This window comes from Amblyraja radiata, chromosome 30 (genome assembly GCF_010909765.2).
Source record: "Amblyraja radiata isolate CabotCenter1 chromosome 30, sAmbRad1.1.pri, whole genome shotgun sequence".
Lineage (NCBI taxonomy): Eukaryota > Metazoa > Chordata > Chondrichthyes > Rajiformes > Rajidae > Amblyraja > Amblyraja radiata.
In genome coordinates, this window is record NC_045985.1 from 13,231,369 (window position 1) to 13,254,778 (window position 23,410).

The 23,410-nt window shown below is 43.8% G+C and overlaps 1 protein-coding gene across 4 annotated transcripts; it reads left to right on the plus strand.

Annotated features, from left to right (window-relative positions):
• The first annotated feature begins 760 nt into the window (after positions 1–760).
• LOC116990121 (signaling lymphocytic activation molecule-like) lies at positions 761–23,410 on the plus strand. Of its 4 annotated transcripts, none has more exons than XR_004416425.1 (6): positions 761–914; positions 10,315–10,644; positions 11,273–11,563; positions 16,317–16,440; positions 21,073–21,146; positions 23,381–23,397. XR_004416425.1 is itself a non-coding variant. In XM_033047659.1 (6 exons), the coding sequence occupies exons 1-6, from the start codon at positions 800–802 to the stop codon at positions 23,384–23,386; spliced, it is 936 nt and encodes a 311-aa protein (XP_032903550.1). In that variant the 5' UTR covers positions 761–799; the 3' UTR covers positions 23,387–23,410. The 4 variants fall into 4 exon arrangements, 3 of the variants coding, with proteins under 3 accessions (XP_032903550.1, XP_032903551.1, XP_032903549.1); XM_033047659.1 differs by having other exon boundaries at positions 16,317–16,436; positions 23,381–23,410; XM_033047660.1 differs by lacking the exon at positions 23,381–23,397 and having other exon boundaries at positions 21,073–21,174.

Genomic DNA, 23,410 nt, shown 5'->3' on the forward strand with positions numbered 1-23,410 from the left:
AATGGGCAAACATTTCAGTCTCTAGATGTGCAAAACTGGTAGAGACATACCCCAAAAGACTTATATAATTGCAGCTGTAATTGCAGCGAAAGGTGGTTCTACAAAGTATTGACTCAGGGGTGCTGAATACTTTTGCACGCCACACTTTTCAGTTTTTTATTTGTAAAAAAATTTGAAAACCATGTATCATTTTCCTTCCACTTCACAATTATGCACCACTTTGTGTTGGTCTATCACATAAAATCCCAATAAAATACATTTACGTTTGTGGTTGTAACGTGACAAAATGTGGAAAAGTTCAAGGGGTATGAATACTTTTGCAAGCCACTGTATATACACAATAAATAAACAGATAAAATGCAATGGCCTGTTAGTGTTCAGCCCTCTACCACCTCCAGTTTAAATTCCATTTAGAATATTTATGGAGGCCCAGGAAACCAGAAGTAAGAGTTACTTCAGGGAGTTACTCCTGATCCTGGGTCAGGATGTGATTCTGCGTTGGTTTTCAGCGGTTGCGACCGGACAGCAATGGTGGCCAGATCTCCCACAATGCAAAGGGAGGGGGAAAGTGCTCAGCGCCGACCAGATGATGTGCGGGCCGTGGTTGTGCGCATGTGCAGGGGGGGAGGGAGGTACTTGTTGGAGTTGGCGGGAGGAAGGAAATGCCGGCGGTTGTGTTGATGTGGCCGGGCCGGGTCTGGGTATCGGGGCCCTGGGCTCCGGCTTGTCCAGTTTACACCGACTCGGTTAACCCCGCCGCTTCCTAGGAGCATGAGAGCAAAGGCTCTAAGATCTTTGCATGAGAGTGAGTTGCAGAAGCACTGATGCCACAAACACCTTTGTGGAGATGATCAGGGCGGATTTGGGAATAGTCTTCGGCATCGGGTTTATTTGTCTGTTCAGCGACACAGAAAGTGAGTTCACACCCTGAACTGTTTGGTGTCTGTAGGGTTTGGGGTTGGGGTTAGGGTTGTGCCTTCCTCTACAGTGCTATCCACTGTGGGGGGATGATTTTTTTGTCTAATTGTAGTCCTGTAGGTCTGTGTCCAAGATGGCTGCGGTGAAGAGAGAGTGGACGCTGGCGAGCTTTAGCTGCCGCTGCTCCATCTCCACACTGTGTTTTTGATTTTCTGTTTTTGGATTGAATTCTGTTTTTAATTTGTGTCACTGTGATGTCTTTAATTACTTGTTTTATTCCGATTATATGTTTTTATTCCGATTACTATGTAAGGTGTCCTTGAGATGTATGAATGAAAGGCGCCCATTAAATAAAATTTATTATTATTATTATAAGGTTGGGGTTAAGGTTGGGGTTGGGGTAGGTGTAGGGGTGGGGTTGGGGTTAAGGTTGGGGTTAGGTTTAAGGTTGGGGTTAGGGTTGGGGTAGGGGTGAGGTTGGGGTAGGTGTAGGGGTGGGGTTAAGGTTGGGGTTGGGGTTAAGGTTGTGGTTAGGTTTAAGGTTGGGGTTGGGGTAGGTGTAGGGGTGGGGTTAAGGTTGGGGTTAGGGTTAAGGTTGGGGGTTAGGGTTATCGCGGATCTTTACTGCTTCAAGATATTTAAAAGTTCAGATATTTTACTTTGAGCTGCCGATCGCTTGCTTGGTTGAGCCTCTCTCTCTCTCTCTCTTTCTCTTTTTTTCACCAAACGGTTTGGAAATGAGAAAAGTCCTGCCATCCCAGGAATCAGTCTGGTGAACCTTCTCTGTACTCCCTCTATGGCAAGAATGTCATATTCAGATTAGGAGACCAAAACTGTACGCAATACTCCAGGTGTGGTCTCACCAAGACCCTGTACAACTGCAGTAGAACCTCCCTGCTCTTATATTCTTCACTGCCTGCTGCACCTGCATGCCTACTTTCAATGACTGGTGTACAATGACAGCCAGGTCTCGTTGAAAAAGCTACTTTCTTAACTACTAAACCAGGTTCGCTTCTTAATAAACAGACACCACACAAACTGTTTGGTAGACCAGTTCAAAACTTTACTTAACATCGGCCGATGGAAGGGAGGGAGAACTCCAGTCAAGTGACCAATGTAGACACTTAACTGTGCTCAGCCACCTTCTCTGAACAACAGAATTACATTGCCTTAAATAGGGCTTTTTTGTCCCCTTAGCACATTTCACAGACATTAGTCATGGTCAGAGGTACAGGAAAAGGTTTCCACAGAATGCATCACATCAAAGGCCTTTTGTTTACATGTTACAAGATAACATTGGCCATTTGGTTTACGACATTTTATCTTCCTACTTCCCTGGTTTCCTCTCGTCCTTCATAAACATTGGCCATTTGGATAATGCCATTTTATCTTCACAGAGATCACCCTAGCTCTTTCGCTGCTTCCTCGTTGTCATTTGGTCCCTCATAAACATAGGCCATTTGGTTTATGGCATCTTACTTCAAAGATGTGACTAGCTGTTTCTTTCTCTGTCATTTCCTCACTTGGGAGACAATGTTATAGGATTTATTATCTCACACACTCCTCCAACCTGGGAATGTAGATCTGGCAAGACATGGGTTAATTGCCGTCCATACATAATTAGTTAATTGCCCAGGGCCTGTAAGTGGCTTCCCCCCACTCTCCAGGGGGTGGACACAGCAGCTTTTCCTGTATCAATCTTGTTCCCAGCTGAGTTTCTCCAGCACTTTTGTCTTCCTTTGATCTGCCAGCATCTCCAGTTCCTTCCTAACACTTCCCTTTGAATTTATTCTTTAATTCGATAATATTTTTTTTTTTTTTTTTTTTAAATATCCGAAGAGGCTCTCTCCACCTGAATATTAAATTCTCCAAATATGTTCTCTTCCCCAATCTACTTTATCATCTCACCTTTCATCCCTCATTGATAGTTCCCTCAAACCCCCTTTTGTAAGTCATAAGACAAATTTTCATCTACCTAATTTCCCTCACACAGCACATGCTTCAACATCTTTTTGTTTGCTTGAAAACAGTAATCTTGCTTCATTTGCATTTTAAAAGACAACCTCTGTTATCATATCAAAACAATCTTTCCCAAAATAACTCTCAGAATCAGTAATCAATAATACATTTTCTTTTTCTCTGTAATTTTGACATTTCCAATCTCATTTTGAAAAAGCTACTTTTATAACTACTAAACCAGGTTCGCTTCTTAATAAACAGACACCACACAAACTGTTTGGTAGACCAGTTCACAACTTTACTTATTATCGGCCGATGGAAGGGAGGGAGAACTCCAGTCAAGTGACCATTACAGACACTTGACCGTCCTCCGTTCACCTCACTGAACAACAGAATTACATTGCCTTAAATAGGGTTTTTTTTGTCCCCTTAGCACATTTCACAGACATTAGTCATGGTCAGAGGTACAGGATAAGGTTTCCACAGAATGCATCACATCAAAGGCCTTTTGTTTACATAGTACAAGATAACATTGGCCATTTGGTTTACGACATTTTATCTTCACAGAGATCACCCTAGCTCTCGCTGCTTCCTCTCTGTCATTTGGTCCTTCATAAACATAGGCCATTTGGTTTATGGCATCTTACTTCAAAGATGTGACTAGCTGTTTCTTTCTCTGTCACTTCCTCACTTGGGAGACAATGTTATAGGATTTATTATCCCACACACCCGCAACCTGAGGCAAGCCTAATTTGAGACTAAATATAAGCTGTAAGCTAGCCCAGAAGCCAATTTAATATCTTCTTATATTTTAACTAAAATTCAGCTTCATCAATTTAACACTTTAATCGGGATGAGTTTTTTTTAAACTTGGTTCAAAAGATTTATAATCAACCAACATATTTATCATTCGAGTATAGCTCCGCCCCCCATTCATGCCTGTTTCTTAACGGAGCACACCATAAACTGTCCATTTGCATTTTAAAGGACAAACTTCTTAAAGCGACACACAACTTTGCTCATTGCTTCGAATTTCACACATTCCACATACAAAAAACATTGCTTTACAATCAGTACATATACAAAAACATTGTTTTACCAGCAGTATATAATTTCATCTTCAAAGACGTCTCTTTGTAATTTCCCTTTTTCTGACAAGACTTCTGTTTACCAAAATCCTGGTTACCTAACCCTAATTGGACATTGATCCAGATCATGATTAGTCAGACTCCCCGTGACTTTTCAGTCTCCCTACCTTATCCTCATTTCTCCATCAAATTTTCCTTCATCCCCAAATTTTTTTATAACAGTTGCCTGTCAGAAAAAGGATTTACCTCCGGGGTAATTTTGTTTTGCAATCCCCATTGACTCTTTCCGCCATCCCAGATGCCTGTGGGTGGTGTACACAGTGAAATTGCAGTTGAATATTAAAATGTGCACATTTTTCCTTATTAATAGTGGTTAAAATGAGGACCATTGTCTGAACTTATGACAGTAGGTAGGCCAAACCTGGGAATAACTTCTCTTAAGAACAATGTCACCATAGTTTCAGCAGTATTATTAGTGGTTGGTAGAGCTTCACTCCACCTGCTAAATAAATCTAAAATCACTAAGCAATATTTATAACACTGGGCCCTTGGCATTTCAATAAAATCAATCTGTATGCATTCAAACGATCGTGATAGCATTGGCGTCACCCCTGAGGGTATCTTAAATTTTTTTGCCTGGATTACTTTGTTGGCAAATTTTACATTCAGAGGCCTGCCACCACGTTTCCTTTGTTATCCTATCATTCCCTCCTTACCAGCATGGGTAAGACGAGTAAAAATGTCAGTAAAACAGATAAAAATGCATCAGATACACAAACTTTCCCAAGCGGGGTGAGCCAAAGACCTGCGGTGGAGTCAATGGCACAGCCCTCTTGTTTCCATAGTTGTTTTTGGTTATCAGAGGCGTCCCTCTGTAATGTACATACCTCCCTCATATCTGGCAGGACCGTTCTATTTGCTAGCATCTGTTTACCTGCTGTCACTACGCATTTGGATGTACAGGCTGCACTGTTTGGATACACTATCGGCAACTCATTGCCTTTTGCTATAGGGTCCCCAGCACCAGTGTGTGCAGTACATTTAATAATGACCAGCTGTTCTGGTAGCATCAATGCCTTAAACAAATTACGCACAGAAAGGCATTCCCGTGCTCCCAATCCTGGGGAGCTTTGTAAGGTCAGAACTTCAAGGTATAGGGATGTTACTGATGGAACTGTCCCAGGTAAAGATGCCATTGCTACTGGTAGGGCATAGTGAGGTGGACATCTCCCAAGATTATCTAACTCCTCATCTTCATTACCAAATAGGGTCGCCGTGCCAGACATGACGTCTCCTCCAGAGGATTTACCAGTACTGGGTATATTTTTTACTAACCATCACCTGTTTCTCACCTCCTGTCTGTCTTTTAATTATTTCCTCTTGTTCCTCTGCCCACTGGCATTCTAGTTGCAATACGTTCCATCCTTTCCGAGTGCTATCCTTGTTTCTTAACTATACCCCCTTCTTACATACAGCATCCATCCAACTTCAAACTCTATACTCTCCTCATGCTTCTTCACTGCTTCTGCTTCCCATGTTTTAATTCCTTTCTTCCATTTCTTTCCTGCCTTCCTTTCCCATATAAATGTCTCTACATTCCATGTTCCCCCTACTGGCCAGGCTTCATCCCCTAACCGTTTGGTCAACTTGTAACTTAACATTCTAAATTTCTTATTATACCTAGGATTCAAATAACACATATGTTGGACTGTTATCCAGAGCATTCCCCATAGATAGATAGAAAGAGAGAGAAAACAGACTTCTTAATTCCGAATCGTTCCAAATATATCAACCAGGCCGACTCGCTACTTGAGACCCCAGTCTCTCAATTTGGCTGACTTTTTAACCCTTTAATATACGACCCAAGTGTCTCAACGAAGCAGACCCGCTAACCGGGACCCCTGTTTCTCAACCTGGCAGACTTTTTAAACTTAATATACAACCCCACTTATTTCTGAACCCGACAACTCTTCAGATGTCTCAATAAGCCAGACGCACACCTCAACCACCGTATCTCAACCCGACAAATCACGGATGTCTCAACGAGGCCGATGAGCCCTTAGTAGAGAGATAAAAAAAGAGACAAAGAGAGATAGAAAGAGAAACCGCTCAAGTCCTTCTTAAAAATACATGCACAATTCTGTCTTAAAAATACATACACAATCCCTTCTCAAAAATACATACACAATTCTGTCTTAAAAATACATACACAATCCCTTCTTAAAAATACATGCACAATACTGTCTTAAAAATACATACACAATCCCTTCTTAAAAATACATGCACAATTCTGTCTTAAAAATACATACACAATCCCTTCTTAAAAAAAACATATAAAGCCCAACTGGTCTTACCTGTGTCTGTTTCGAAGAACCTCGGCAGGGAACCAATTCAATGTCTGATGAAGGATCAAAGAACTAGTGTACGGGTGATCAGTGGTCGGCGTGGGCTGAAGGGACTGTTTCCACGCTGTATATTTAAATGAAACTAAAGACACTAAAACCAGAGGGAGTCTAAAGAAGGGTCTCTACCCTTCCCTGGCCGATTAGGAAATGGGGAGATGCAACGAGACCTGCTCAGTGAAATTCTATGTTCTTATATTGCACATGGTTCAATGGTTTCCTTATTGTCACATGTACCAGATACAGTGAAATACATTTTTTGCATACGGCTCAGCAAAATATCCCAGTACTTAAGCCCAATTTCCTGGTTAGTACAGGATGTGTGTACCATCTAGTCTGAAGAAGGGTCTCGACCCTAAACGTCACCCATTCCTTCTCAGCTGACAGGCAGCATCTCTGGAGAGAAGGTTGTTGGCTGCAACGTCCCCCCCCCCCCCCCCCCTCCATTGATGAACTGTACACTGCAAGGGCCAGGAAGCGAGCGGGTAAGATCATCTCTGACCCCTCTCACCCTGGCCACAAACTCTTTGAATCACTTCCCTCTGGATGGCAACTCCGGACCGCAAAGCCGCCACAGCCAACCATAAAAACAGTTTTTTCCCACGAGCAGTCTGAAGAGGGGTTGTGACCACAGGAAAATTATGTTCATGTGGAAGGCTAGCCATAAACTTGAGTAATTGAGTAAGAAGGAAATTAATGAACCACTTTTTAATATCCTTTTTTAATATCAGCCAGATATAAAAACAGCTTTTTTTCCATGAGCAGTATCTACTCAATAACCAAAGCCTGTATCCTCCTTTTGCTCTAGTATTTGATTTCATTCACATATTTAACTATAATGTTTTATTCGTAATGTTTTAAGGTTTTATGTTTTTTTCTTAATGGTTTACTATGTCGTGTTGTTACTTGGAAGCGGAGCACCAAGCAAATTCCTTGTATGAGTAGGTACTTGGCCAATAAACCTATTCATTTATTTGGTCATTCATTCATTCCACTTTTACGCCAAAATATTGTCCAGTTGACGAGCTTGCCATTGATCCTACATGATCTCTTCTTCCAGACCAGCCTACGATGTGGTGTGTTGTCAAAGGCTCTGCTAATGTCCACGTAGACACTGCCCTCTTCACTGTTCACCTCTTAAAAACTCAGAACAAGTTCCGGAGACATAATTTCCGATGCCTAAAGAATGTTTTGTATTTTCCCCAAAAGATGATTCATTTGAACCTATATTTTGACACAGTTGTACCCTTTATATGGAGTACATGAGCAGACATTTCCCAATGTAAGAACACATTGTCGAGAGAAGAAGGGTGATGGAGGAGGACTGACAGGGCCTCTTTTCAGGAATGCAACCATTGGCTTTCATCCAGACCACTGGTGGTGGTGTGGAGAAATTAGACACTCGTGAAAAAGTCTATTGGTGGAAGAGGGGATTGGAAATGCAGTTGTTGTGGAGAGAAAGAGACTGGACATGGGTGATGTAAAGATATGTTAACATTGAAAACACGGATATACAGTGGCTTGCAAAAGTATTCATACCCCTTGAACCTTTCCACATTTTGTCACGTTACAACCACAAACGTAAATGTATTTTATTGGGATTTTATGTGATAGACCAACACAAAGTGGCGCATAATTGTGAAGTGGAAGGAAAATGATACATGGTTTTCAAATCTTTTTACAAATAAAAAAACTGAAAAGTGTGGCGTGCAAAAGTATTCAGCCCCCCTGAGTCAATACTTTGTAGAACCACCTTTCGCTGCAATTACAGCTGCAAGTCTTTTGGGGTATGTCTTTACCAGCTTTGCACATCTAGAGACTGAAATTTTTGCCCATTCTTCTTTGCAAAATAGCTCAAGCTCAGTCAGATCGGATGGAGAGCGTCTGTGAACAGCAATTTTCAAGTCTTGCCAGAGATTCTCAATTGGATTTAGGTCTGGACTTTGACTAGGCCATTCTAACACATGAATATGCTTTGATCTAAACCATTCCATTGTAGCTCTGGCTGTATATTTAGAGTCGTTGTCCTGCTGGAAGGTGAACCTCCGCCCCAGTATCAAGTCTTTTGCAGACTCTAACAGGTTTTCTTCCAAGATTGCCCTGTATTTGGCTCCATCCATCTTCCCATCAACTCTGACCAACTTCCCTGTCCCTGCTGAAGAAAAGCATCCCCACAGCATGATGCTGCCACCACCATGTTTCACAGTGGGGATGGTGTGTTCAGGGTGATGTGCAGTGTTAGTTTTCCGCCACACATAGCGTTTTGCATTTAGGCCAAAAACTTCAATTTTGGTCTCATCTGACCAGAGCACCTTCCTCCAAATGTTTGCTGTGTCCCCCACATGGCTTGTGGAAAACTGCAAACGGGACTTCTTATGGCTTTTTTTCAACAATGGCTTTCTTCTTGCCACTCTTCCATAAAGGCCCGATTTGTGGAGTGCACGACTAATAGTTGTCCTGTGGACAGATTCTCCCACCTGAGCTGTGGATCTCTGCAGCTCCTCCAGAGTTACCATGGGCCTCTTGGCTGCTTCTCTGATCAATGCTCTCCTGCCTGGCCTGTCAGTTTAGGTGGATGGCCATGTCTTGGTAGGTTTGCAGTTATGCCATACTCTTTCCATTTTCGGATGATGGATTGAACAGTGCTCCGTGAGATGTTCAAAGCTTGGGATATTTTTTTATAACCTAACCCTGCTTTAAACTTCTCCACAACTTTATCCCTGACCTGTCTGGTGTGTTCCTTGGGCTTCATGGTGCTGTTTGTTCACTAATGTTCTCTAACAAACCTCTGAGGCCTTCACAGAACAGCTGTATTTATACTGAGATTAGATTGCACACCAGTGGACTCTATTTACTAATTAGGTGACTTCTGAAGGCAATTGGTTGCACTGGATTTTATTTAGGGGTATCAGAGTAAAGGGGGCTGAATACTTTTGCACGCCACACTTTTCAGTTTTTTATTTGTAAAAAAATTTGAAAACCATGTAGCATTTTCCTTCCACTTCACAACTTTGTGTTGGTCTATCACATAAAATCCCAATAAAATACATTTACGTTTGTGGTAGTAACGTGACAAAATGTGGAAAAGTTCAAGGGGTATGAATACTTTTGCAAGCCACTGTACAATGATTAAAGCAACAGCTTTGCTGGATTAGGGATCTTGGACATTCAAGAAAACTGACACAAAATACTGGAGTAACTCATCGGGTCAGGCAGCATCCCTGGGGATCATGGATAGATGATGTTTCAGGTCGGTACCCTTCTTAACATTGATTCTGAAAACTGAATTTGCGTTATATGAATTGACTTAATTCATATCTTAAGTCAATGTAAATATCTTTGTGACTACAAAATTATCAATACAGGTTATCAAATTATTCTATATCCTGAAGATGGCTACAATCCTAAAGATAGTAGATGAATGCAAGATACATATAAAATTCTTAAAGGATTTGATGGCTAGATGCACGAAAAATGTTCCAGATGTTGGGGGAGTCCAGAACCAGGGGTCACAGTTTTAGAATAAGGGATAGGCCATTTAGGACTGTGATGAGGAAAAACCTTTTCACCTACAGAGTTGTGAGTCTGAGGAATTCTCTGCCACAGAAGGCAGTGGATTCCAATTCAATGGCTGAATTCAAGAGAGAGTTAGATATGGAATCAAGGAATATGGAGAAAAAGCAGGAACAGGGTACTGATTCTAGATGATCAGCCATGATCATATTCAATGGCGATGCTGGCTCGAAGGGCCGAATGGCCTACTTCTGCATCTAATTTCTACGTTTTTAAGATTATTCATTCAGAGCCTCATCTGTATAGGTGGTGGAATATTCATGTGCCTGCTGCCCTTGTCCATTAGGGTTGGGACAACTCACTGCTGGGCTGGGAAACTATGGACACCAACACCCCAGAGCTGATGGCACTAATATCTTGTCCTTGTGTTTCAGGTCTGGGACAGACTGCTGGGAAACCAGGCACTCGTCGCTTGGTGAATGGGACACTGGGACAGTCAGTCACGTTACCAGGATGTATCTCAGGAGAAAACCTTTCAATCCTCACTTGGGATTACCGCAGTTCACCAACAACAGGAAAGGTTCAATTATGTTCAAAAACTCAAAACAACCCAATACAATGTAACAAACAGCGAATCGGGTTAAACCTGAAGGACTGTAGTCTGGAAATACAGAACCTAACAGAACACGATCAAGGTCTGTATGAAATGAACTTCAGGACGAATCTGACTGTCCATGTACAAGTGACAGAACTGAAGATTTATGGTAATCTATTTCAATTTTATAAACGGTGCACTTTACAATCTAACAACCTGTAAGAACTTAAAGATGTACGAGGAAATGCTTACGACGTGAGCCCAAGTCTGTGGGTTATACGGGCAGGGTGATTACTGAAACATCACATGGGTTGGAGTCCTTGCTTATTTAGGAACCCATCCTCAGTATTTGCTGTTTGAATATTAATGGCAGAGCATTAGGATGGGTCCTTGAAGGGAGATCTCTCCAAGCCATCTGACGCTCCTGTAACATGAAAGGGGCACAGTCATTAAACTTTCTCTGCTCATAACGAGTTTACTTGTGATCTAGGTTTGGTGGCAAAGTGTAACCTGGACTATTCGTTTTTGTAAACTCACGGGAAGGATTTTGCACTAAAACTATAGGTACTTGTCTGTATATAGTTTGTAAATTGTCCGTAGTGTGTGTAGGATAGGGCTAGTGTGCGGGGATCGCTGGTGGGCGCGGACTCTGGGGGCCGAAGGGCTTGTTTCTACACTGTATCTCTAAACTAAACTAAATAATCTTCTACTCTTAATGTTCTTGTGGGAAACTCATGGCTAGCAGCTTCTGGTTGTTATTATTCCATGGCTTGTATTTGTGCTTTTCTTTGAAACAGAACGAGTGTCATTACCTATAATAACTATCAGTGAAGCCTTCAGTGACGGGGTGTGTAACATTAGCTTGGTGTGTTCACTGGAGCACGGCACCGAGCCAGTCTACACTTGGTGGTCAGGAGATGGCAAGGTCACGGCAGATGGGTCGCACATACTGACTGACGAAGGGAGAAGGCTGGCACTATCCATACCTCTACCCAACATCAACAGTGTGTACTACTGCACCGTGGGGAACCCTGTTAGTGAGGAGACGCGGAGCGTGGATCTAACACAGCTCTGTCCTGCCCATGAAGGTTTGTGGCTTTATGTTTTCATTCTAAACACACTATTCAGTAACAGTCAAGGCTTTTAATTTCCTTTCTTTCCGAGTCAAACTCCAGATAGATCAGGTCTGGTCATAAATGGGTCAATGGTTTACAGGAATGTGAAGTCTTGAGTGTAAACCTATGTTTCCTTTGCTATTTCATTCCAACTGATCCTATCTGTGAATTAGTCAGTGTTTGGCTCTAAGGGACGGGAATCATTCAAGTTCAACAACACTGATGTCACTCTAGAATTACTATTTATATTTGAGGAAACCTCTCTCTACCACCATTATCTCTTCATTGTACCATTGATGAATGTTTAATTAAACTGATTCTCACAACCTGGTGCAACCAGGGTGGTTTGGTGCCACAGCAGAAGAGTTGTTGCCTTAATAATAATAATAATACATTTTATCTATGGGCGCCTTTCATGAGTCAAGGACACCTTACAAAAATTTAGCAAGTAGAGGAAAAACATGTAAGCGGAATGAAATAAATAGTAGAGACCTGACTAGTACACAAATTAAAGACAGAATTCAATACAAAACACAATATGAGGCAATTCAAGCACAGATGAAAAGGGAGGGGGGACGTGTGGCTAAGGACAGGCAGAGGTGAAGAGATGGGTCTTGAGGCGGGACTGGAAGATGGTGAGGGACACGGAATAGCGGATCAGTTGGGGGAGGGAGTTCCAGAGCCTGGGAGCTGCCCTGGAGAAGGCTCTGTCCCCAAAACTGCGGAGGTTGGATTTGTGGATGGAGAGGAGACCGGCTGATGTGGATCTGAGGGACCGTGAGGGTTGGTAGGGGGAGAGGAGGTCAGTGAGATATGGGGGGGGGGGCAGATGGTGGAGGGCTTTGTAGGTGAGGACCAGGATTTTGTAGGTGATCCGGTGGGAGATGGGAAGCCAGTGAAGTTGTTTGAGGACTGGAGTGATGTGATGCCAGGATTTGGTGTGGGTGATGAGTCGGGCGGCTGCGTTCTGGACCAGTTGGAGTCGGATGATGTAGGTGGAGCTGATGCCAAGGAGAAGTGAGTTGCAGTAGTCCAGTCGGGAGGAGAGGAAGGCATGGATGAGTCTTTCAGCAGCGGGAGGTGTGAGAGAGGTGTTAGTGCTCAGTGGCTCAGGTTCGGTCCTGACTACGAGTATTGTCTGTACGGAGTTTGTACTTTTTCTCCGTGACCGTGTATCTTTTCCCCGGGTACTCTAGTTTCCTCTCATACTGTAAAGATGAACAGGGTTGTAGGTTAATTTTGCTTCGGTAAAAATTATAAATTGTCCCTGGAGTGTAGGATAGTGCTGGTGTATCGATATCATTGGTCGGCTCAGACTCGATGCGCCGAAGGGCTTGTTTCCGTGCTGTATCTCTAAACTAAACTACACTAATGTATATGAAGCTCAAAGTGTTGTTGGGAAGAGCACTAAATATTTGATGCCACTGTACAAAATGTCGGTAGCATTCATTATGATTATTTCATTGGCAGATGTTTCCAGGGCTAGAGGATAGATACTGGGCATAAGGCACAAGTGATGGGAGAGAACAAATGATTATCATTTGGAACTAATAGCTTTTTAATTTAATTTAGTTTAGAGATACAGCATGGAAAAGGCCCTTCGGCCCACTGTGTCCGCATCGACCAGCGATCCCTAGTCTTGCTTCTGAGAAGGGTGAATTGTTGGTGACACTGGATTGGCTATATCACAATCAGACTCAGAGATCTGGTAATGAGAATCTGTCATGCTAGCTTGCAGGATAGTTTCCCTTATCAAGAACTGCTTTTTACTGACTTTATGCTTTGAAATTAGTGACTTTATCATTTCCCGGGTTCAGAGCTGGGGTTGAAATAATATCTCTGTAATTCGCCAACTGACTTTTCCACCTTCAAATGCAGAATTTTAATTCCGCTTGCCTCTAACTGGAACAAAAAAACTCTCGTGAAATTAACTAAGAGGACACAGAGGGCGGCACAGTGGCGCAGCGGTAGAGTTGCTGCCTTACAGCGCCAGAGAGCCGGATTCAATTCTGACTACAGTGCTGTCTGTATGGAGTTTGCACGTTCTCACTGTGACCACATGGGTTTTCTTTGGGTGATCTGGTTTCCTCCCACACTCCCAAGTTTATGTTAAATGGCTTTAAGTTATTTGTAAATTGTCCCTAGTGTGTAGGATAATGCTAGTGTATGTGGTGATCGCTGATTGGCACAGGTTTGGTTGGCCAAAGGGCCTGTTTCCATGCTGTATGTCTAAAGTCCAATGTAAAGTCTAAATTACATTTTCTTTTGGATTTATTCAGCCGGAGGGTGAATTTGTAAAAATAATCACAAATAAAACCAGTGATGGGACGGATTTGCCGAATCTTTGATATGGAATTATTCAATATACTGTTTAAACCAGTTATTATCTGACAGACAAAATGTAGAAGCAAAGAGCTGCAGATTCTGGTTTACAAAGAAAGATACAAAGTGCTGGAACGGCACAGTGGGTGGCACGGTGGCCTAGCAGCAGAGTTGCTGCCTCACAGCCCCAGAGACCCAGGTTCGATCCTGACTACGGGTGCTTATCTGTACACAGTTTGTATGTTCTCCCTGTGACCTGAGTGCGTTTTCTCCAGGATCTCCGGTTTCCTCCCACATTCCAAAGACGCATTGGTTTGTAGGTAATTGGCTTGGTATAATTGTAACGTGTGTGGGATAGTGTTAGTGTGCGGGGGTCGCTGGTCAGTGCGGACTCATTGGGTCGAAGGGCATGTTTCCCCGCTGTATGTCTAAACTAAACTAAACCCAGTGGGTCAGGCAGCATCCGTGTAGAACATAGATAGGTGACGTTTAGTGTGGGGACCCTTCAGGCTGCAATCTTGATCTTGCAGGTCTCCTTAGGAACAGTTTCTGTCATCAAATTTCATAATCATAATAATCATACTTTATCAACCAAGTATGTTTTGCAACAAATGAGGAATTTGATTTGCCATAGAGTCATATAAATAAAAAGCAACAAAACACACAATATACATCTTAACATAAACATCCACTAGCAATGGTACAAAATTTTGAGATTTGAAAAATCAAGTCTGCAATTTATCCCATCAGATAAAGCACAGAAATAAGTTTAATTTGACACCTAATTAACTTTCATATCTTCAGTATTAAAGAAGTTATGGACATTTTCATACTCGGAAATTAGCATCTTGTTCCCTATTGATTTTCCATTGACTTAACACAAAAGCTGCGATCGAGGACAGTCAAATGGCCATAACTTTCTTAAAAATTGAGAATTGAAAGAACATTTCAGTTATTATAGATTGAAGCATTCTGAAACAAATATGAAACAATCTTACTTGGATGACCTGAAATTAAAGCATATAATTAGTTAGTTACCTAATTGTAGCTAATTACAAACTTCAATTACTAGATCTAAACATCTATCCATATCTTAAGAAAAGATTAACATTTTTAAATAGCCTAAGTGTCCAAATAACATTCACAAAGAATTCACAATAAAACATGATTTTTAAATCTAATTTACATTAATTTATAGGCCAAGTGGAAGGAATTTAGTGTTCAATTGCTGTAAATTAATGGCCATTTAAATCAGCTTTCGAGTGGGATCCTGTGGAACTCGCTGGTTTGGAACATTCCCATTGCGGTAGATTTGTACCCCCATATGCCCAGAAAAATACTGCGGGATTTAATGGGGCTATTCGCAACATAAAATTTTGTATAAAGGGATCTTAAGAAACGCTTTTTAATGTAAAAATAAACAAACTACTTTCCGTTGTCCCCTGTATAAGATCCGTCCCGTTGTCGGCGTTTAGAGGATAATTTTTAACCTACTATAATAATTAAATTAACCAATTAAGTTTAAAAATAGCTCCGGCGAAAGAATCTCCCAGCAATTTTTCATCAGCAACTAAGTAGGCTGAACAACCTCAATTTGAATAGCCTAGGGAAAATCGCGTTTTAAACCCGCCCCCCTCTCAACGGCGCCAAAATCACGCATACGGGCTGGGACAGATCTGCAGCCCCGCTCAAGGTAGGTTTTGCAACATACCTATATCCACCACAGTGACTCCTCCACATTCGTCACTTTGATGGAAGACGAAAAATAAATTAATTCTCTTCCCTTCTTTGTTCTATTGTGGTCGGGGGGCCTTAAGACTTCCGTTGTCGGGGCGATCTTGGCTCCCGTAACCAGTGGTCGGGCACTCCGTGTCGGGATGATCGAGATCCCACATCGGGGGGATCTCAGCTTCCCCGCGCCGGGCGATCGGACCCTGGGTCGTGGCTGGTCGTACCTCTTGCGACTTTGGAGCTTCCCGACATCAGTCTCTACCCGAGACTGCGAGCTCCTCGATGCTCCTCCACGCAAGGGATCGCAGGCTCCGATGGTAAGTCCACGGCCCCGCGTTGGGGCTCAAAGTCAAAGTCACTCGAGCAAGGCCGCCAGCTCCATGATGTTGGGCCGCAGAGCGAACGGAGATACGATCCGGAAAACAATCGCATCTCCGGCAAGATAAGAGATTGAAAAAAAAATTTCCCCGACCCCCTCCCTCATCCGCACATAAAACAAACCAGAGAACATTAATACATACTTTGAAAACACACTAAAAATAAGAAAAAATAGACAAAAATACAGCACACCAGTGCATTCAGCTGCATTTCTCATTTTTGAGCAAAGTACATTTTATATTTCTCTGCATTAACGTACTAATGCAAACACAGTTGAATGTTGATCCTTTTTCAGGTGTCAAGCAACAGCAAGCACTCCATATTGGCTTGATTATTGCAGGAATTGGGTTGGGAGCTATCATCTTAGCTAGCGTTGGCTACATGTGTTGGAAGAAAGAAACAAACCACGATGAAGGCAGGTACTCGACTATTCTTCTTCTTAAACCATGCAGTCTAATCCCAGGTTATGCCCCTTCACAACAAGGCGGCTCATGTTAGTCACCGTATTTTGGCTTTAGCTCCTTGTCCGCTGGTAAACACAAACGGAGAGACCGACCAACTTTCTGTGCAGATCAAATCTTCAAAGAAAGCCTTTGACGGGAGACGCCTACATGTTCCATCATGTGTGCTGGACATCATGTTATTCTGTGACCTCAAAATGGTGCTTTGCACAGTTTGTGCTTCTTCATCCAGTTCCTTAGGCGATCTTCCGTGTGATGCACAAAGTACCCCAGGTATGTGCATACCTATGGCGTCCAACGTACACCATTCCTGGTATGTTGACTCACTTTAGAATGGTTTGCAGTCTTTGAGATCTCCTTCAGAATTCAGCTTCACCAGTCTATCTTCAGCTGCATTTCAAGAGGCTTTCACATTACCTGTCCGTCTTTCTTCTGATTGACTTCAACTATACCTTCCTGTATAGGTTCAAACGCTGGTGGATCCCTTTTCAGGTGCTGATATTCAGCCCTTTCTTCAGGCCTTGCAACTCACCCCCTTTATTCTCCAGGTACCAACCCTGAACACTGAACAAGCTCTCTACCCCCCACCTTACTTGAGTTATCCATCGATCTCCCGACCCAGCACCCTCTCTCCCACTGAGTGATCCCAAATGCCCTGCTCCACACATATCAACAGCAGCCTTAATGTGTAGGAAGGAACTGCAGATACTGGTTTATACTAAAGATAGTTACAAAGTGGTGGAGCAACTCAGCGGGAAAATCTACATCCCACGTGTTGGATAGGACATGAGGAAAGATTGTTCCATTACGTACCACCCAATGCAAGCCCAGGTAAGCTGCTGCTGATAGACACAAAATGCTGGGGTAACTCAGCGGGTCAGGCAGCATCTCTGGAGAAGACGTTTCGGGATAGGACCCTAATTCGAAATGTCATCTATCCTTTTTCTCCAGAGATGCTCTCTTGTGTAGGAAGGAACCGCAGCTGCCGATTTAAACCAAAGAGAGGCACAAAATGCTGGAGAAACTCAGCGGGACAGGCAGCATCTCTGGAGAGAAGGAATGGGTTGAGGTCTTTCTTCACCCACTGACTCACATGGCTATCTGGACTACACGTCTTCCCACCCTGCCCCCTGTAAAGACTCCATCCCCTACTCCCAATTCCTCCGCCTACTCCGCATCTGCTCCCAGGATGAGACGTTCCACACCAGGGTATCGGAAATGTCCTCGTTCTTCAGGGAACGGGGATTCCCCTCCGCCACCATAGATGAGGCTCGCACCAGGATCTCATCCATACCAAGCAACACTGCTCTCTCTCCCCATCCCCGCACTCGCAACAAGGGCAGAGTCCCCCTGGTCCTCACCTTTCACCCCACCAGCCGGCAAATACAACACACAATCCTCCGCCATTTCCGCCACCTCCAACGTGACCCCACCACTCGCCACATCTTCCCAACTCCCCCCATGTCTGCCTTCCGCAAAGACCGCTCCCTCCGCAACTCCCTTGTCAATTCTTCCCTTCCCTCCCGTACCACCCCCTCCCCGGGCACTTTCCGTTGCAACCGCAAGAAATGCAACACCTGTCCCTTCACCTCCCCCCTCGACTCCATTGAAGGACCCAAGCAGTCGTTCCAGGTGCGACAAAGGTTCACCTGTATCCCCTCCAACCTCATCTACTGCATCCGCTGCTCTAGATGTCAGCTGATTTACATCGGGGAGACTAAGCGGAGGTTGGGCGATCGTTTCGCCGAATACCTCCGCTCAATCCGCAATAACCTACCTGACCTCCCGGTGGCTCAGCACTTCAACTCCCCTCCCATTCCCAATCCGACCTCTCTGTCCTGGGTCTCCTCCATTGCCGGAGTGAGCAACACCGGAAATTGGAGGAACAGCACCTCATATTCCGCCTGGGGAGTTGCGTCCGGATGGCATGAACATTGAATTCTCCCAATTTTGCTAGCCCTTGCTGTCTCCTCCTCTTCCTTAACCCTCGAGCTGTCTCCTCCCACCCTCCCATCCGCCCGCCCTCGGGCTCCTCCTCCCTTTTTCCTTCCTTCTCCCCCCCCACCCCCCATCAGTCTGAAGAAGGGTTTCGGCCCGAAACGTCGCCTATTTCCTTCGCTCCATAGATGCTGCTGCACCCGCTGAGTTTCTCCAGCAATTTTGTGTACCTGGGGTCTTTCTTCAGACTGGGTTCCTTTTGTCCAGAGATGCTGCCTGTCCCGCTGAGTTTCTCCAGCATTTTCTGCCTATTGTCTCATGGTAGCTTGGGTGAAATTGTATAAAGGCTCAACGCGTGGTCTGTGAAACCATTCTTTTCCACGCTCAGAGTAACTCTTTCATGTTTATCTCCTGCTCTTTCTGCAATAGTTGACACTAACAGAATGTACATTTTACAACTGACCAAATCTGCTTTCCTCTCTGTTGTTCTTGCTGTCTAAGCTGAAAGGTGTGACGCTTGATCTAGTTTCTCTGCTACAACACTGCTGTACCTCTCCCTCTACATCCAGCACAGATAATTCACTGGTGTGTAGGAAGGAACTGCAGATGCTAGTCGACAACGGAGATGGACACAAAATGCTTGAGTAACTCAGCGGGCCAGGCAGCATCTCTGGAAAAAAGGAATAGGTGACATTTTGGGTCGAGATTCCTCTTTAGAGTAAACATAGAAAATAGGTGCCATTCGGCCCTTCGAGCCTGCACCGCCATTCAATATGATCATGGCTGATCATCCAACTCAGTATCCCATACCTGCCTTCTCTCCATACCCCCTGATCCCTTTAGCCACAAGGGCCACATCTAACTCCCTCGTAAATATAGCCAATGAACTGGCCTCAACTACCTTCTGTAGCAGAGAATTCCACAGATTCACCACTCTGTGTGTAAAAAATGATTTTCTCATCTCGGTCCTAAAAACCCTCTTATCCTTAAACTGTGACCCCTTGTTCTGGACTTCCCCAACATCGGGAATAATCTTCCTGCATCTAGCCTGTCCAACCCTTTAAGAATTTTGTAAGTTTCTATAAGATTCCCCCTCAATCTTCTAAATTCTAGCGTGTACAAGCCCAAGAAGGGTCTTGACCTGAAATATCACCTATTCCTTCTTGCCGGAGATCATCCCTGACCCGCTGAGTTACTCCAACATTTTGTGTCTTATCACAGATAATTCCCGCCTTTGGGCAGTTTTGTACCCGTCACCAGCCGCGCTTTCTTCGAACTATGGAATCTGAGGGCTTAGATTGTGATTGAGGATGATGAACAAATCCTTTGGAGCGAAGATTCTGGAGTTTCAAACAAAATGGCGTAAATGTCAATTCACTAGATTGGGTTGGCATGTTGCCCGGAGGTGACTCTGGGTGCAAAGAGTAATCCCACTTTTGTTTTCCCTTGACTAACAGAACTCCGTCATGCTGAGCTTATTTCTGATGATGTGAGGTGCAGAGGCCTGGGAACCATTACCTCCAGTTTCAAGGACAGCTTCTTCTCATCAACCATCAAGTTCTTGAACCCTTTCAACCCTTTCTGGCTTAATCCCTTCCTTCACCACCTCCAGTTTAAATTCCATTTGGAATATTTTGGAGGACCAAGAAACCAAGAACCAAGAAACCAAGAGCAAGAAGCACCTTACATGACCCGACCTCTGCACCCGACACCAGGAATTTGCTCTACTATGGACCCTCGACATACTTTGTTTTTTTACTAAAGTTAGACGCAAAAAGCTGGAGTAACTAAGCAGTCAGACAGCATCTTTAGAGAAAAGGAATAGATGACGTTTTGAATCGAGACCCTACTTCAGACATGTGTTTCAGACAGGCTTTTACTAGTTTACTTAAAGTAAATAATATTTTTTTATATACCGGTATTTATTTGTGTTGTTACATCTAATGTGTTTGGCAAGCTGCAGCATAAGAATATTATTGCTTCTGATTCATATGAGAAATAAACACTCTTGAGAGAAAATGATTCTCTGTCTGTCCAATATCCAATGTGCAACTTTGATTGTAATGACAGAAACTGGATACCTCTCCCCTGGTGGTCTATGGATGGACCGAGATGACAATACCAATGGGTGGGGTAATGATTGCCTGAGGATATGGTGAACCTTGGCAGGGATGCCCATTGCGGCTGTCTCGTCAGTCAGACTTTTCACAAGTTTTAGGAGTAGAATTAGGCCATTTGGCCCATCGAGACTACTCCGCAATTCAATCGGGGCTGATCTGTGCCTCCTAATCCCATTTTCCTGCCTTCTCACAACCCTTGACACCCATTCTAATCAAAAATGTGTCTATATCTGCCTTAAAATTATCCATTGACTTGGCCTCCACAGCTGTCTGTGGCAATGAGTTCCACAGATTCACCACCCTCTGACTAAAGAAGTTCCCCCTCACCTCCTTTAATTCTGAGGCTATGACCTCGGGTCCAAGACACCCACCAGTGGAAACATCCTTTCTGCATCCACTCTATCTATGTCATTTTGAACAAAGAAGGCATGCCTGGTGGAAGAATTGAGCACAAGGGGAAGAGTGTATTGAGAAAATATTTAGTAAAAGGGAAAAGGAGCATGGTTCCAATAGCAATTGTTTTTATTTAAAGCTCCTAACACTGAAAGGAGAAGTGAACCACCGCTGTATGCTGTGATCGGGAGAGCAAACCAGGCCAGGGAGCAGGTTGGTACAAGCTGCAAAGACCGCTTCGCCGAACAAAGTTTGCTGGTTCTCCTGTCTGCTAACCATTTCAACTCCCTACCCTACCCATTCTCACACTGACCTTTCTGTCCTGGACCTCCTCTATTGCCAGATTGAGGCCAAACACAAACTGGAGTAACAGCACCTCATATTCCACTTGGGTAGCTTACAACCCAACGCATGAACATTGAAGGTACACACAAATGCTGGAGAAACTCAGCGGGTGCAGCAGCATCTATGGAGCGAAGGAAATAGGCAACGTTTCGGGCCGAAACCAGTCTGAAGAAAGGTTGCCTATTTCCTTCGCTCCATAGATGCTGCTGCACCCGCTGAGTTTTTCCAGCATTTTTGTGTATTCGATTTTCCAGCATCTGCAGTTCCTTCTTAAACGCATGGACATTGAAATCTCTTAATTTTAAATAACATCCTGGTTTCCCTTCTTTCTCTTTCTTGCTCCCACCCCAGTTCGCACCAATTTCTCCCATTATCCGGCCTCTTCTCCCCCCCCCCCCCCCCCCCCCCCAATCCTGGTTTCTCTCCTTTTGATCTATATATATATATAACCATATAACAATTACAGCACGGAAACAGGCCATCTTGGCCCTTCTAGTCCGTGCCGAACACGTATTCTCCCCTAGTCCCATCTACCTGCACTCAGACCATAACCCTCCATTCCTTTCCCGTCCATATACCTATCCAATTTATTTTTAAATTATAAAATCGAACCTGGCACCACCATCACTGGAAGCTCATTCCACACCGCTACCACTCTCTGAGTAAAGAAGTTCCCCTTCATGTTACCCCGAAACTTCTGTCCCTTAATTCTCAAGTCATGTCGTCTTGTTTGAATTGTCCCTACTCTCAGTGGGACAAGCTTATCCACATCAACTCTGTCTATCCCTCTCATCACTTTAAAGACCTCTATCAAGTCCCCCCTTTAACCTTCTGCGCTCCAAAGAATAAAGACCTAACTTGTTCAACCTTTCTCTGTAACTTAGTTGCTGAAACCCAGGCAACATTCTAGTAAATCTCCTCTGCACTCCAAATCTCCTCTGTATCTCTAGCCTTTGTCCACCCAGTGTTTAATGGCCATCCCCGAGTGTTCTTGAGATGTTGGTGGCGAGCTTCCTTTAACTGCTAGAATCTTTCGGAAGGTGGCCCCTTTGTGCTGTTGAGGAAGTAAGTGCAGGATTTAGATCCAGTAAAGGTGGAAGAGGAGGGACATGTTTCTAGTTCAGCGTGATGTGCGTCTTGGGAGGGAGTCTATAAATGACTCCCCTTTGACTGCCATCCTAGACCTGCCATTCCATCGATGGCACTGGACAGAGAGATGCTTGGTGCAGCTGTCTCCTTGGCTTGTACTCGCTAGAATTTAGAAGATTGAGGGGGGATCTTATAGAAACTTACAAAATTCTTAAGGGGTTGGACAGGCTAGATGCAGGAAGATCGTTCCCGATGTTGGGGAAGTCCAGAACAAGAGGTCACAGTTTAAGGGTAAAGGGGAAATCTTTTAGGACTGAGATGAGAAAAACATTTTTTACACGGTGAATCTGTGGAATTCTCTGCCGCAGAAGGTAGTTGAGGCCAGTTAATTGGCTATATTTAAGAGGGAGTTAGATGTGGCCCTTGTGGCTAAAGGGATCAGGGGGTATGGAGAGAAGGCAGGTACAGGATACTGAGTTGGATGATCAGCCATGATCATATTGAATGGTGGTGCAGGCTCGAAGGGCCGAATGCCCTACTCCTGCACCTACTTTCTATGTTTCTATGGTAGTTGCTGTCGATAACCCTGAGAAAGCAGCCCTCCCACAGATAGTCCTCCAGCACAAAGCTTCAGCTATGATAGCGAATTCTGTTTTACCGTAAAGTACTCTCCCTGCAGAGTTGAATCTATACAATTCCACAAGACAGGGATGACCATAACACTCAGAAGCCTGCAGCCCTTGCTCTGCATGTTTTGTGGTGCAAAGGCCACTAAACATGAGAAAATTCCTTCAATGTTACTTCAGAACACATCATCCCTTTTACCAGGCATTTCAGAATTTATAACCGCACAAAACTCTATCTCCCAGTGCCAAGATCTCTCTTCATGTCTATAAACTGCCTTGTACTCCAAAACTATCCTCTGCACTATTCCCTGCACCATGCGTTACAAGCTTGAGTCACATAAACACCAGATCTAAACACACGGTCCATTGACAATCTTTCCTTTCAAGCCATAGAGACATTTACGTGAACTGGATGCC